Source organism: Gymnodraco acuticeps, unplaced genomic scaffold (genome assembly GCF_902827175.1).
Source record: "Gymnodraco acuticeps unplaced genomic scaffold, fGymAcu1.1, whole genome shotgun sequence".
NCBI lineage: Eukaryota > Metazoa > Chordata > Actinopteri > Perciformes > Bathydraconidae > Gymnodraco > Gymnodraco acuticeps.
In genome coordinates, this window is record NW_022990701.1 from 4,679,121 (window position 1) to 4,693,420 (window position 14,300).

The 14,300-nt window shown below is 40.3% G+C and overlaps 1 protein-coding gene and 2 long non-coding RNA genes across 3 annotated transcripts; 2 read left to right on the forward strand and 1 right to left on the reverse strand.

The window, feature by feature from the left end:
* Positions 1–2,730: 2,730 nt before the first annotated feature.
* Positions 2,731–3,985, forward strand: LOC117556216. Its single transcript, XR_004570511.1, has 2 exons — positions 2,731–2,828; positions 3,182–3,985. It is a non-coding gene; the product is annotated as an uncharacterized LOC117556216 (long non-coding RNA).
* On the reverse strand, positions 2,939–4,035 carry LOC117556215. The gene is made up of 3 exons (XR_004570510.1): positions 4,006–4,035; positions 3,533–3,604; positions 2,939–3,428 (listed from the first exon to the last, which is right to left on the reverse strand). It is a non-coding gene; the product is annotated as an uncharacterized LOC117556215 (long non-coding RNA).
* A 1,441-nt stretch (positions 4,036–5,476) lies between these two features.
* Positions 5,477–11,723, forward strand: LOC117556244 (zinc finger protein 271-like). The gene is made up of 2 exons (XM_034231548.1): positions 5,477–5,861; positions 7,417–11,723. Exon 2 carries the CDS (start codon positions 7,517–7,519, stop codon positions 10,889–10,891), a length of 3,375 nt encoding a protein of 1,124 aa, XP_034087439.1. The 5' UTR covers positions 5,477–5,861; positions 7,417–7,516; the 3' UTR covers positions 10,892–11,723.
* The last annotated feature ends 2,577 nt before the right edge of the window (positions 11,724–14,300 follow it).

Sequence of the window (14,300 nt, forward strand, 5' to 3'; positions counted from 1 at the left end):
TTATATTCATTGAGAGTAATATGCCAAATTAAACGAGATTCTTCAAGTTTAGTGGAACGCCATATCCTTTCAAGTTGTCTCGACTTTTGCTTTATTTTGCGGGTTTCGGCATTATGCCATGGAGCTAATCTATGTTGTTTTATTTTCTTCTTTTTCAAAGGAGCAACAGTCTAATTTTATTCGCAGCGCATCTGTAGCACTATCAACAACATGATCAATTTGGGGTGGTGTACATTTTGTATAAGTTTCCTCCCTTACATGCAGACATGCTATCGAGTTAAGTATTGGTGGAATCTCTTCCTTAAATTTGGCTATAGCACTAACAGATAGGTTTCTGCTGCAGGAGCTTTTGACTAATGCTTTGTAGTCTCGTAACAGTACTTCAAAAGTTACTAAGAAATGGTCGGATAAAGCAGGATTATGCGGTTCGACTAGTAGTTGCTCAATTTCAATACCATAAGTCAGAACAAGGTCGAGAGTGTGATTATAGCAGTGGGTTGGTTTATTTACACTCTGACAAAAACCAACATAATCTAATATAGAGTTATATGCAACAGTAAGGCTATTTTTATCAACATGAATATTAAAGTCACCTACGATAATTACTTTATCTGTTTTAAGTACCAAAGTTGATAAAAACTCAGAGAATTCAGATAAGAATTCTGAATAAGGACCTGGTGCACGGTACACTGTAACAAATAAGATTGGCTGCAAAGTTTTCCAGGTCGGATGCGTAAGACTAAAAACGAGACTTTCAAAGGAGGTATAATTTAATTTTGGTTTAGTATTGATAAGTAAACTTGAGTCAAAGATTGCTGCAACTCCACCTCCTCGGCCCGTGCCTCGGGCAATATGAGTATTGATATGGCTGGGTGGAGTGGCCTCATTTATGCTGACATATTCTTCATGTCTCAACCAAGTTTCAGTGAGACAGCATATATATCAATATTATAATCTGATATTAAATCATTTACCAATATTGCTTTAGATGCTAGAGATCTTATGTTTAAGAGACCACATTTAATATTCCTGTTTTGTTGCACTGTAGTAGTTGTTACATTTACTTTTATTAGGTTATTATGTATGACACCTCTATTAGGTTTTACCTTAACTTGTCCTTGGGCAGACACACACACCGCTAATATTGGGTATTTTATTGGTTTCGGGATTCCTATGGATGACTGCCTAGGAGAGAGCGCAGAGAAGCGTGTAAGACTGCGACTCCGCCTCCTGGTCTCAACTCCAGTTTGTCATGGATTAAGTCCACAAAGCCCTGAAATGTTTGCCGAAATGAGATTTGCACCTTCCAAAGTAGGATGAATGCCGTCTCTCTTAATCAGACCAGGTTTTCCCCAGAAGGCTGTCCAATTATTTACGAAGCCCACATTGTTTGCTGGGCACCACCAAGACAACCAGCGCTGAAATGATGACATGCGGCTATACATGTCATCATTGATCAGATTGGGGAGGGGACCAGAGAAGATTACGGTGTCCGACATTGTTTTAGCATAACTACAAACCGACTCCACATTAAGTTTGGTGCATTCTGATTGGCGTATACGAACATCATTACCACCGACGTGAATAACAATCCTACTGTATTTACGTTTATTTTTAGCCAGCAGTTTAAGATGCGCCTCAACGTCGCCCGCTCTGGCCCCCGGAATGCATGTGACTGTGGAACAACTGCCCAAAACGCATACATAAGCAGGAAACACCTGCAAATAATGAAATGAAAAACAAACAAACCCTGAAAACAAATACAACAGAAAAACGCTGCATTTACAGAAATGTTGCGAACTAAATACAACACACAAACCCCGAAAACAAACGCAACAAAAAAACGCTGCAAATACCAAAATGATATGCAAAGTCCAAAGCACGTACAAATCCCAAAACACATAAACAAAACATTCCGGAAGTGCTCCAGGCCTCTAGGGGGCGCGCTACGTGGAACAGATTGATGTCTGACCAGACATAGAGAGAACGAACAAGAGTGATGGAATCGAGAGGAAAAGAAAGTTCATTAAGTGGAGGAAGATATAAGAAGGGTAGTTTTGTTTTTATACATAGAGCGTCATATTTATATAGGCTAGCGTTATGCGTGGCCTAACTACTGACACCAGCTGAGGAGAGCTTCACGTGATGAGAGAAGATAAAGTGAGGAAGAACATTGTTAAAAGTGAGTACCCAGCGGAAAAAGGGACATTTGAATTATTAGCAGTTGTTTATATGTATATTATTTGTGTATAGATGTTGCCAACTATACAGAGCTTTAGCAATTACCTGTACTATGGTCATGCTAATAAAGCTATGAATTGAGAGAGAGAGAGAGAGAGAGAGAGAGAGAGAGAGAGAGAGAGAGAGAGAGAGAGAGAGAGAGTAGAGAGAGAGAGAGAGAGAGAAGAGAAGGAGAGAGAGAGAGATAGAGAGGAGAGAGGAGAGAGAGGAGAGCATAGCAGGAGCGAGAGAGAGAGAGAGATGAGCAGAGAGAGAGAGAGATGTGACAACATGTGAAGAGGGACAAAGTAATGACAGGAGAGTAGTGTGCATTAGACATGCTCAAGAACAAATATAGAGACATTCAAGGAGAGACAGAACACAGATTCAACGGTAAACATGATGTATCTTTCTATTTATTTAGGCTAACCACTATTTAGACTATGTGTTTTTGATTAACCTTGATTAAATGGATTTACTACGTCAATGTATGTCTTTTCAGGCCGCCATGTTTTGTCCTTTCTGTGGCCAGCATCTGGGGACAGTTCAAGTGTTCTGTGGCTCCTGTGGCAAACATGTACAGTTTTTGGCAGAAGTTGAACACAACAGTAAGTTCACTTTTTTTATTGTATCTGTTTCAAATGCAAGAAATAAGGATTCAACACACTACTCTGTTTAGAATACGAATTGGCAGATGCATACACTAGTTATCAGCATGAAGGACACATTTTTTCATTGTCTGTTTATGTGAAATATGTAGAAGCCATCATTAAATTGTAGACCAATGCATGATTAAATACACAAAACAGCTTATATTATACATTCATAATTGTGTATTAGTTCTATCTTTATAGAGAACATTATACATTTAGAATCAGATTTTGAGACAGTGAGCAGCTGGGAAAGTCACACCGCCATGGGGCACAAACAGTTGCTGACGTGATGTTTTCTTCATTCTCAGGCATTCCATAAGGAGGGTCAGGAACTCACGCTTGGGACCACCATTGTCCTTTCCATCCTCAGTGTGTCCCTCATCATCAGTGAACTTAACTGACATCTCATGAGAGGGATCGAATGAGGCACCTTTGAAGCCGCGGATTGCTCCATCGCACACACTGGCTCTATTAATATTGAACCTGCTGCAAGATGTATTTGTTATTTTTGCAGAGAGTTCTGAAACAATGTGTGCCGCAGTCAGATATTCTGTGCTGGGAAAGACAAAGTGATGTATTGTAATATTAAATGATGAAGCTAGTAATACGATTTACAGTATAGAATAGAAAAATTAAGTGGTAATAGTAACAATTAATACCTTTGCTCCATTCTGTCTTCTGGCTCAGACTGGCTATCAATAATGATAAGTGCATACACAGTTGTGTAGTTGCTGCAGTGAGAAGACAGTTGAATAATTACTTTCAAATACCTAATATATGCATGACAGTCATATTTACAAAAGGATGTCGATCCTCTTCCTGTTTTTTCAATACATTGCGTTCTAAACTGACAACAGCACTTTTGTCATACTCCTGCACAATCCTTGTAAACATTTGAAATGGATGCAACAAAAAATATCTGATCTTTGAAAAATATTTGTGGGTGTTTTTTGTATTGTCTTCACTAAGATGTCAGATGTTGTGGGTGTCATTTGGAAATGTATAAAAGTATAATTGTTCTGCTTCCTGGCAATGTTACCCACTGTGATTGGAGGCTATACAAACAAACAAATGTAAAATAAAGATACACAGCAAACAACTGTGTCACGATGGCAACTGTCAACCTCGTTACCTATAGAAGTGGTTCTGACCCGGGGCAGACTGGGACCTCTTCCTGGAATGGGGTTGGTGCTCCATCCTATTTTTACCCAGGAAATAAGTGCACACAAAGGTATTTTATTGATTTCATGTTCACAAATTCAAACCCTACATGGTATAATTACATTTGTAATTAGTCTTACCCGATCAGACGCTGGTTGTGGGTGCCTGAGAGGTCTGATAAAGGTTAACAACAAATATATTCAAACTACTGTACTGTTAAAACATTCTGCTTCTTGTGGCACAAAATAATATGTTGACAATGTTTTATTTACCCTGCAAACTGTTGTCCATTCGTGGAGGTGCTCACTTTTGGAACATTTGGAATGTCCCACACCTGCATACAACACACAAATGACTGACTGAAATAAAATAAATTCACTTTAATTAAGAATAAATGCCACGATAAATCCAAACTGACCAAGGTACATTATATTGTTGACCGTCCTTTAACTCTCACATTAGGATTTACATTGAAGCACAATAAACCAACTCCTCTCTGCACCTATAATATATCTATATGATGTCAAGAGTTACATTTAGGTGCACAGACAGTGCTGTCTCTTTGACTTGCAAGCTCTTTCACCAAACAAGCTAACGCTAGCTGGGTAAATATGACGCTCTTTGTATCAAAACAAAACTTGCCTTTTTATATATCGTCTTTTTCCACTTCGATCAACTTCGTTTCCTCCGGCTTCAATTTGCAGCACTCTTGTTCGTTCCCTCTATGTCTGGTCAGACATCAATCTGTTCCACGTAGCGCGCCCCCTAGAGGCCTGGAACACTTCCGGAATGTTTTTTTTTTGTATGTGCTTTGGACTTTGCATGTCGTTTTGGTATTTGCAGCGTTTTTTTTGTTGCGTTTGTTTTCGGGGTTTGTGTGTTGTATTTAGGTTGCATCATTTCTGTAAATGCAGCGTTTTTTGGTTGTATTTGTTTTCAGGATTTGTTTGTTTTTCATTTCAGGATTTGCAGCTGTTTCCTGCTAATGTATTTGTTTTTGGCCGTTGTTCCGCGTTTGCACCTGCCGGCCACCGTACAAATAGATACAAATGAACTACCCACATTTCAAATATTTTTAAATGTGTTAAATTATGGAAGATATTACAATACAGAATTTAGGGTTATTTGTATGGAGTGTGTGATAGACACAGTAGTTCACCGTTTTTCTACATTATTTGAACACAGATTCCACTTCATACAACAGATCGAATTATGTCTGTGCAATAGGTACTTTAAGTATGTTAATTCACTAATAAATGTCTTAAATGATGATGTAGTTTTATGAATTAGCTATCAAGTGGTAAATGAAGGACCCAAACTTTTGTAATGACACCTTCAACAGCTGCAACATTAGAGAAGTTTACACATTTAAACATCAACAATTATACTTGAATAATAATATAGCTAACTGTATATACTTCTGGAAAGAGCCATTCTGCATAATGAGTAATGTTATTTAAGTTAGATTCTGAATATGTTTCTACACTGTGATATTGGTAAAAGATAAAGTAGGCCTACTCCTTCCAGCAGCGGATGTTTTTTTCTGAATACCTGTCGTGTGTCTCCCCGCCAACAGGGGCCGCTGTGGGCCGGGAGACAGAACAGACCCCACGAACTCTTGTGATGTCCGGAAGAAGTCAGCATGGCGGATTTATTTTTCACTTCATGCTTTTCTGTTTACTGTTCTGCTATAATGTATTGACATTTATAACGGATATGTAACCCCGCGTGAGCTGTGTATTCAGACAGTAAGGGCTGCAGAGGGATCTCGCTGCACCGCTGCCTATCTCCCTGCTCACATCGTGACTTGTGACCCAGTTGGGTTTGGTGAGTTTCCTCCTCCGTGATTGCTTAATACTCATCTCAAAACGTTATCATGCTTATGTAGCAGTGTGTTTTTTACATACTCAGACTGCGTTTGACGTTGTAGAGGCTGCCCCCTGGCCTATTATGATGATTATAGACAGAATGAGACTACGGTAATGCAGGGGTGTGTGTAGCTTTAGGCACAACGGGAGTCTATAGTAAGGTTAATGCATTTCATAGTCATCTTTATGTATTATACTTGATAGAGACGGGGCGAGAAACACATGGCAATGATACACCGTAAACCCTGATTAACCAAAGGGTATGAATAAAATGGTGCGGGATATGTTGCAAAACCAATATGCTAGTAATGCAGATGAAGTAAATAAATAAATAGCCTACAATGAGCTAAATAATACTGCGGTCAAGCCAGCCTCCACTTCGGAAAATACAGTCAAGCCAGCCCGCCCGTTGTATCGCGGTGCGCGAATATCCTATGCATTACGGTAGAGGCCTGGAAAAACTGCCTTCAAAATAAAAGCGCTTACTCGGTCAATAACAAATATACCTAAAAAACATACCAAATATATTCATACTGGAGCTTAAATTAAGAAATATCGACTATATAATGTGATCAATAATAATTTTAAAACAAACTACGTATAACTACCACATTATAACTGAGTGAATGTAAAACTTAAGGATACAGTTATGAAGACATATCTGACCATTACATTCATTATTAAAATGTCCATTTCCACTGGGTGACTAATTTCAATTGTTATTGACCGAGTAAGCGCTTTTATTTTGAAGGCAGTTTTTCCAGGCCTCTACCGTAATGAATAGGATATTCGCGCACCGCAATACAACGGGCGGGCTGGCTAGTGTGTTTTCCGAAGTGGAGGCTGGCTTGACTGCAGTTAAATAATGCAGAGAATGTTGTAAGTGATCAAGTAAATGCATTATATATACATGTAAATAGAACAAGAACAGAATGTAAAATTGAATATTGTTCCGTAAATTAAAATTAAATACTGTTTATTGTAGTGATAACTATTTTGATAAATACATTGTAAGATGCAAACAGATGAATGCTTGAGGTCATGGAGCGCAGGAGTTTAGCAGTCTTATGTCCTGTGGGGTAAGACTGTCTCTGAGTCTATATCTCTGAACAAAAGTCCAATGTTAACGTTGTGATGTCAGAATCAAATTGGTTGATCTTGATCCAGCAATAATGTACACAGCATAACATATTTTGTTGCCTGACATTTTGGTTGAGGTTTTTTCACCCCAAACTGCATGTGAATGTTATCAAGTAGGCATGTCTGTAAGGGGCCACGTGTGGGTATACTTAGAACCTGATTGTATTCAGAGATCTTGAGGAGAGAGGTCAAGAGACCCCTGTAGATATGGCCAAGACAGTTTTTCCCTTGTCAAATGTAGCCTACCTTTGGAGCCTATGCTTTCTTTACAACCCCTGAAAGACTGAATGTTGTAAATAATAAGTGTGTATTTTGGTGCAACGTAAACAATTGAAACTGAAGCTGAAACTATCTTGGGTTTGTTTCTTTTACAGGTTTCCTAGACTGATCTCAGTGGGACGAAACTTCAGGAGCCTTAACAAGGATCAGCGAAGAAACCAAATTGAACACAAATAAAAACACCAGAAACTAACAATGGATAAAGTGACTATCGGTGACGAGGTGACGAGACAGGAGCTGCTCCCAGAGCCTCTACTGATAATCCTGTCCCCACCTCCTCCTTTCTTACCCGGCGCTGGTAAACCGACCATGTTTTGGCACAAGTGGCTAAAAGCTTTTGAACACTACTTTCATGCTCTTGGTGAACACGAGCTTGCTGAATCCTCTAAGTGTGGGCTCCTAAGGAACTGCCTTGGCCTTGAAGGCCAGCATATCTTCACCGCTCTGATCCAGAGTGAAACTTCGTACACAGCAGTCATCTCCTCGCTCACGCTTTACTTCTGCTCCGATCACACCTCTCAGATGTGCCGCCTTAAATTTCATCAGAGGGCTCAGATGCCCGGGGAGGGTGTAGACGTGTTTGTGTCTGCGTTAGAAGAACTGCTGAGACCTTGCAATTATGGACACTTACAAGACAAACTTATCCTGGATCAGCTGATTGAGAAAACCAACTGCCCACCCCTCAAAGAGAGGCTGCTGTTGGAGAGGGAAACGTTGACCCTGGACAAAGCATTGGTCATTGGTAAAGAGGTTGAATCTGCTTTCAATGAAACTGACCTGTTTAGTATTCATGAGGTCAGTGTGGACATTGAAGACGATTTAGGCCCTCCTGTTCCAACAAAGCGTAAAAGAGGAAGACCTCGGCGTGGGGAGGGAAAGCTGAAAATCGAAACAAAACCACCCTCGACCAAAACTCATACAAGATCATCTAGACACAAAGATAGTTACTATTACAGCAATGATAAGCAATATTATAGTGAAAATGATGGAGGTGTGTCTGAAAGTGCTCATGAGACTAATCTAACTTTGGATGAACCCAACGATGAAGCAGCTAAAGAGGAGAAGGCTCATGAGACTAATCTAGTTTTGGATGAACCCAACGATGAAGCAGCTAAAGAGGAGAATGCTCATGAGACTAATCTAGCTTTGGATGAACCCAACAATGAAGCAGCTAAAGAGGAGAATGCTCATGAGACTAATCTAGCTTTGGATGAACCCAACGATGAAGCAGCTAAAGAGGTGAAAAGAGCGTTATCATCATCATCCTTAGATTGGATGGAAGAGGAAGGCTGCAACTATGCTAGTGATGGTGTCGATGATGAAGATGTAGAGGTAGATGAAGAGGTAGATGAAGAGGTAGATGAAGATGTAGATGAAGATGTAGATGACGACTTTAAACCTAAACAAAAAGGCCCCTACTGTCCCATTTGTGTCACAACGCGCTTCAGAGACATAAACAAGCTCAGCAGACACATGAGGACGCACACGAAGGAGAAACCGTTCAGCTGCCCGGTCTGCTCTACGACCTTCAGCCAATCCTACCACATGACCCGACACATGAGGAACCAGCACAATGCGGGACAACACGTCTGTTCCACATGTGGGGAAAGTTACAAGAGCCTTGCCGATCTGCAAAGTCACAAGAAGATGCATTTGTCATGTCCAAGCTGTCATAAAGAATTCACTAACAATAAAGCGTTGTGTAGTCATGTCTTGTCACACAGCGAAGACCAGTCCACCCAGGTAGAGGGTCAAAGTCAACTTGAGGGTCAGAGTCCTCTGCAAAGTGATGAAATAAAAAACCAAGAAATCAAATCAATAAACAAAGATAATAATGAGAGTATTGATATCAATGATAATGTTGCTGAGAACAGTGCAGACTCTGATAATAGTGATTCTCAGGATGAAGAATGTGAAGATAATGTTAAGGATAAGGACACTGAAAAAGCTACATCTCAAGATGGAGGCAGTCCCAAAGAAGAACGAGCCTCCAAGACTAAAACAAAGGGCCATGTCTGTCCCATCTGTGTCGACAGGCGCTTCAAAGGGGCAAACAAACTCGCGAGACACATGAGGACACATACAAAGGAGAGACCATTCGGCTGCCCTGTCTGCGATATGAGCTTCAGCCAATCCTACCACATGACCCGACATCTGAGGAAGCAGCACGGCATGGGTCAGTACATCTGCGAAAAATGTGGGAAAAATTTAGCAAGCTGGCTGGAGATGAGAGCACACAAGAAGACTCATGCTGTTGACGGCCTGACATGTATTGCTTGTGATAAACAGTTTAAAGAGAAGGCTGCCCTAGTGAGTCATCTTAAATTACACAAGAAGGTCCAGGCCAAACCCCAAAGCCTCACCTGCGGCGATTGCGGCAAAGTATTCGGTCGTATGTATCATCTGAAAAGGCACATAGTGACCCATCGCAAAGCAACAAACGGAGATATTTACACGTGCCCTGATTGTCAGAAGGATTTTGCCTTCCCAGAAGACCTCAACAAACACCTGGAGATTCATTTAAAAGAAAACAATGGGACCTGTCCAAAATGTGACGAAACCTTCAGTAGTCCAGAAGACCTGGAGGCGCACATGGGGGTCCATGAGAAGTCTTACGCCTGCAGCACCTGCGGGAAGAAGTTCAAGGTCGAGTATGCGCTGAAGAAGCATGAGCAAGGGCATCAAGACGAACAGTTTTATTGTTCGTTGTGCCGCAAACACTTCATCAAGCTGTCCCACTACAAGAGGCACATGACGGTGCACGACAGACGGGAATCTAGATGTCCTCACTGTGACAGCATCTTTCTGCAGCTAACAGCTTTTAAGTATCACCTGCGGACTCACACAGTGGAGAGGCCGTACCAGTGCACCTGTTGCATCGAGACCTTCGAGGAGAAGAAAGATCTGGATCAACACTGCTTGAGACACAGGAAATTCAAGAAGGAGATGCCAAACTCGTGCACTAGGTGCGATTGTGCTTTCTCTACACTCCTTGAGCTGACGGACCACATGAGCTCACATGATGGAGAGCAGCCAATGACCTGCCCCATCTGTGGCAAGACTTTCCTCAACAAGAGCAAGATGGAAAGGCACCTGAGCATCCACTCGGGGGAGAGGCCGCACCTCTGCTCCATCTGCGGCAACGGCTTCCCCTCGGCCGCCAGCCTCAAGTTACACCTCCACATCCACACCGGGGAGAAACCCTTCCCGTGTCCGCAGTGCAGCAAGAGCTTCAGGTCGTCCAGCGGGCTGCGGCTGCACGGCCGGCAGCACATGGAGGTGCGGCCCAGCTTTGAGTGTCTCGAGTGCGGCAGGACTTACGGTCGCATCACGGAGCTGAAAATGCACCAGCGCTACCACACAGGGGATAAGCCGTACGCATGCACCTGCTGCAACAAACGCTTTATTAGCAAACACAAGCTGAACGTTCACATGAGGATACACACGGGCGAGAGGCCGTACGCCTGTCCTAACTGCGGACAGACATTCACGCAGACTGGAGACAGAAACAGACACGTCAGTAAATACCACGAGTTAGATACTGTAGTACCTAACTCCAGTGAAGATTAGGTTGCTTTTGAATGATTGTGCCGGTGGTTTTGCATGTAGGGGGTGACCAGGTGCCAACAAGCCACATTGTTTTTGAGGGACAATGCGGGACATGTTACTTGACTTGTGTGTTAAACGTTAATTAAATCAGCTACTGTTACCTCATCGCTTTTGGCTTCAGGAGGAATATATCCTTGGGTTGGTGGTAGAGCAGGCTCACACGGGCGACTGTCAATCAAATGTGTGGGACAAATTATCAAAATGCTGGGCAGTCCCGCACAAAGTGGGATACCTGGTCACCCTATTTGCATGTTTGTTGGGGTTGGGAGCAGTTACAATCAATGAATGCAAAACCACTGTCTTCTCTGTCCAGACTTTACTGTCTACAAACAGTTTCTCCCTGATTTGTTGTTTTCTGCAAGCTTCATACCTGGACTCTCTTCTATATCACTACATTTTACCACTTAATACAACAGCTGTGCATGAGGGTTTAGTCATTGTAGTCCATCCCCCTCACCCCTTCTCCATACAAGTTCCTTGCACTCCCAACAACTCACACTAGTGACAGAATGCGAGTTTCACAGTTTAGCGTGCCCAAATCTGTTATTATGTTGGTATGCTACATACTAGTTTAAATTAAGTAGTATCAAGTATATCACTGAAATGATGCAACAAAAAATTCAAAGATCATTGTTCAATGCTTTTGTTGTCCTCCATTACACAGTTTGTGTTACATAGTCTTATGTTGTTTCTTTTCACATCTTAGATTATTTTATTTTCGACTTCTCTGTAACCAAGCGTTTGTAACTGTGTTAAGAAAAGTGCCATAAAAATAAAACTAGTATTCACTCTGCTTGCACATGTAATGAGGCTTCTGCCTGAGCGGGGCGGGGGGGTCATTGGGATATTTATTTATTTTAATCCTCTGGAGCAGAGAGAGGAGCTGTGGATTATTGTTATTGATTAATGCATCTGTTTCTTAGGGTCAAAAACACTAAACTCACAACTTAAAATGAAAGCCTTTAGTTTATTTAATAAAAGAGCACATGTGAAAAGTGACAGTAGATCAGATTAGTTGCAATTTGGTGCTATATATATATATATATATATTTTTATTTTTATTTTTTTATAAACACCTTTAATTTCAGGGGGGGCGCGGGGCTCCGTTGGCAGGGCGCAGCGCCCCTCCAAGACAATGGTAGGGGAAACACTGACATTTGTAAAACATGTAAGCTGCATCATTTTAGACACATATTATCAGTCAAGTGAGAATAAAAAGATTTAAATATCATTTGAAATTAACTATATGAACCCCAAAATTAAGGTCAAGTATTTTATGTAGGGTTCTTTCTGACCCTTGCAAAGCTTCAATAGTTATAAATGTCTTAAATCAATCATTCAAAAGAGGATTTTATAAATAGTTTTGACTGAAAATGCATTGTTACATCTCAAAACAATTGGTAATATATATCTTTCCGTAACCCATAATGCCTCTTGCATAAACCTCAAGCACTTCTGGGTAGCAGAAATTAGCTCCTAAAAAGGGCTTTAAATTATTTCCAAGTTGAATTAAAAAGTCCTTTACATTCTTAAACTTAAAGGTGGGGAGGTAATTTTGGAGAAACCAGCTCGAGTGCTCTAGAATTTGAAAATACAGAGCCCCTCCTCCAACACACACGAACGCGCACATGACCAATGAGGGCACGAGATAAGTTTGTGCACAGATGGAAGGCTGACAGGCAGGTAGGCCATCCAGTTACTTTAGACGGGCCGGCTCCACAGATGACGTTTTATGGATTTTTTGTCAAAGCACTTCAGATATTCATTGCTATCGGGATGTTAAGAGCATTCCATGGAATATAACAAAAAGTGTATCTCGAGCCGGTTTCTCAAACTTACCCCACCTTTAACTAAAGTCTGTGACAGATCTCCGTGTTGAGTTTATTTAAACAACATGTTTTATATAAATGTGTGTTTTATGCTGAAGCTAAATGACATGCTAATGAATGCAATAAACTTACATTTTCATTAGTAGATCAACATGGTTGATTTAGGTCTCAAAGTTTCCTCTTAGGTTCTGGCATGCAGAAACATAGGCCTACTGTGTATGCAGCCGTGAGAGATTTATTTTGGATCTTTTTAAATGTTTGAGAACATTTTACCATCGGTGTATCATTTCGGTACTTATTTAACAACTTCAAACAAGCTGACATATCTGATAAAAAATCAATAAAGAAGCTAACTGTCGGTAAAACTAGTTGAAAGCAGGCGTCCACATGAGGGTGCTGCTGGGACGTCTATTACGCAGATCACAAATACAGTACCAAATAGCTATTCTAATAGTTCATAAAACAAACATTTCATTAATCATTTTCTTACCATACTTATCCAATACGGGGAGATATCCAACAGTAAATCAGCAATATACATGCAACAAAACGAAACTTAAACAGTCCAAACTTATATTATTATAAGTACCACCTGATATCCTAATTACAGTTGGTAAAAGTCATTATTTTTCTTCCCTACAGACTTAGGTATTTTATTTAGCCAGAAATGTAACATTGAGATTCAGGATTTCTGAATTTATGTTCTTGTAATTTACTAGATTATCCAATCTATGCAACCTCCTACTTTCTTCAATACATTTCGAGTATTAACGTCTTACTGCAATGCATTCATTTTATAGGTATGGCCACCTTCTTAAATGTAGCCTACATTACATGCTATACATACCGACACACAGGTGTTTTCAGTTTAGTGTCTGATGAAGGGTTCAAGTTAGTGTTGTGAAATCCTCTGCTGGGTTTGAGGTTAACTTGTTCTCATAAGCATGGGCGTCATTTTGTTAGAAAAAGTGGTGTGGACAATTTCTCCAGATTTAACATCAGCATAGTAGAAGAAAAAATATGTCCCTCCCCTGTTTGTTGAACCTCGAGCACCTGCATGAATAACCAATGCATAGACTATGTACGCACAACTATAGGTCTGACATAAGTAACAAATAAATAAATGCATATATCCACAAAAAAATAGATAATAATAAAACAACAATAATGAAATGTATAATATAATAATTAAAATACAAATAATGATTAAATACAAATAATAATAATAATACAATTAAAATAATAATAATGTTATACTCCATTTATTGGAAATAGAATGGTATCAATCAATCAATCAATGTTTATTTATATAGCCCAATATCACAAATGTTACATTTGTCTCAGTGGACTTTACAGTTTGTACAAAATATCAGTATGACAATACGACACCCTCTGTCCTTGGTGTAATGGTATATACTTTAACTAAAGGATGTTATAAAATGCAGGACTTGTACTTGTAACCATAGACTGTATATATAAAGGCTTGTACCAGAGTATTTTTAATGATGGTACTGTTGCTTTTACTTTATCTATCACTGGTG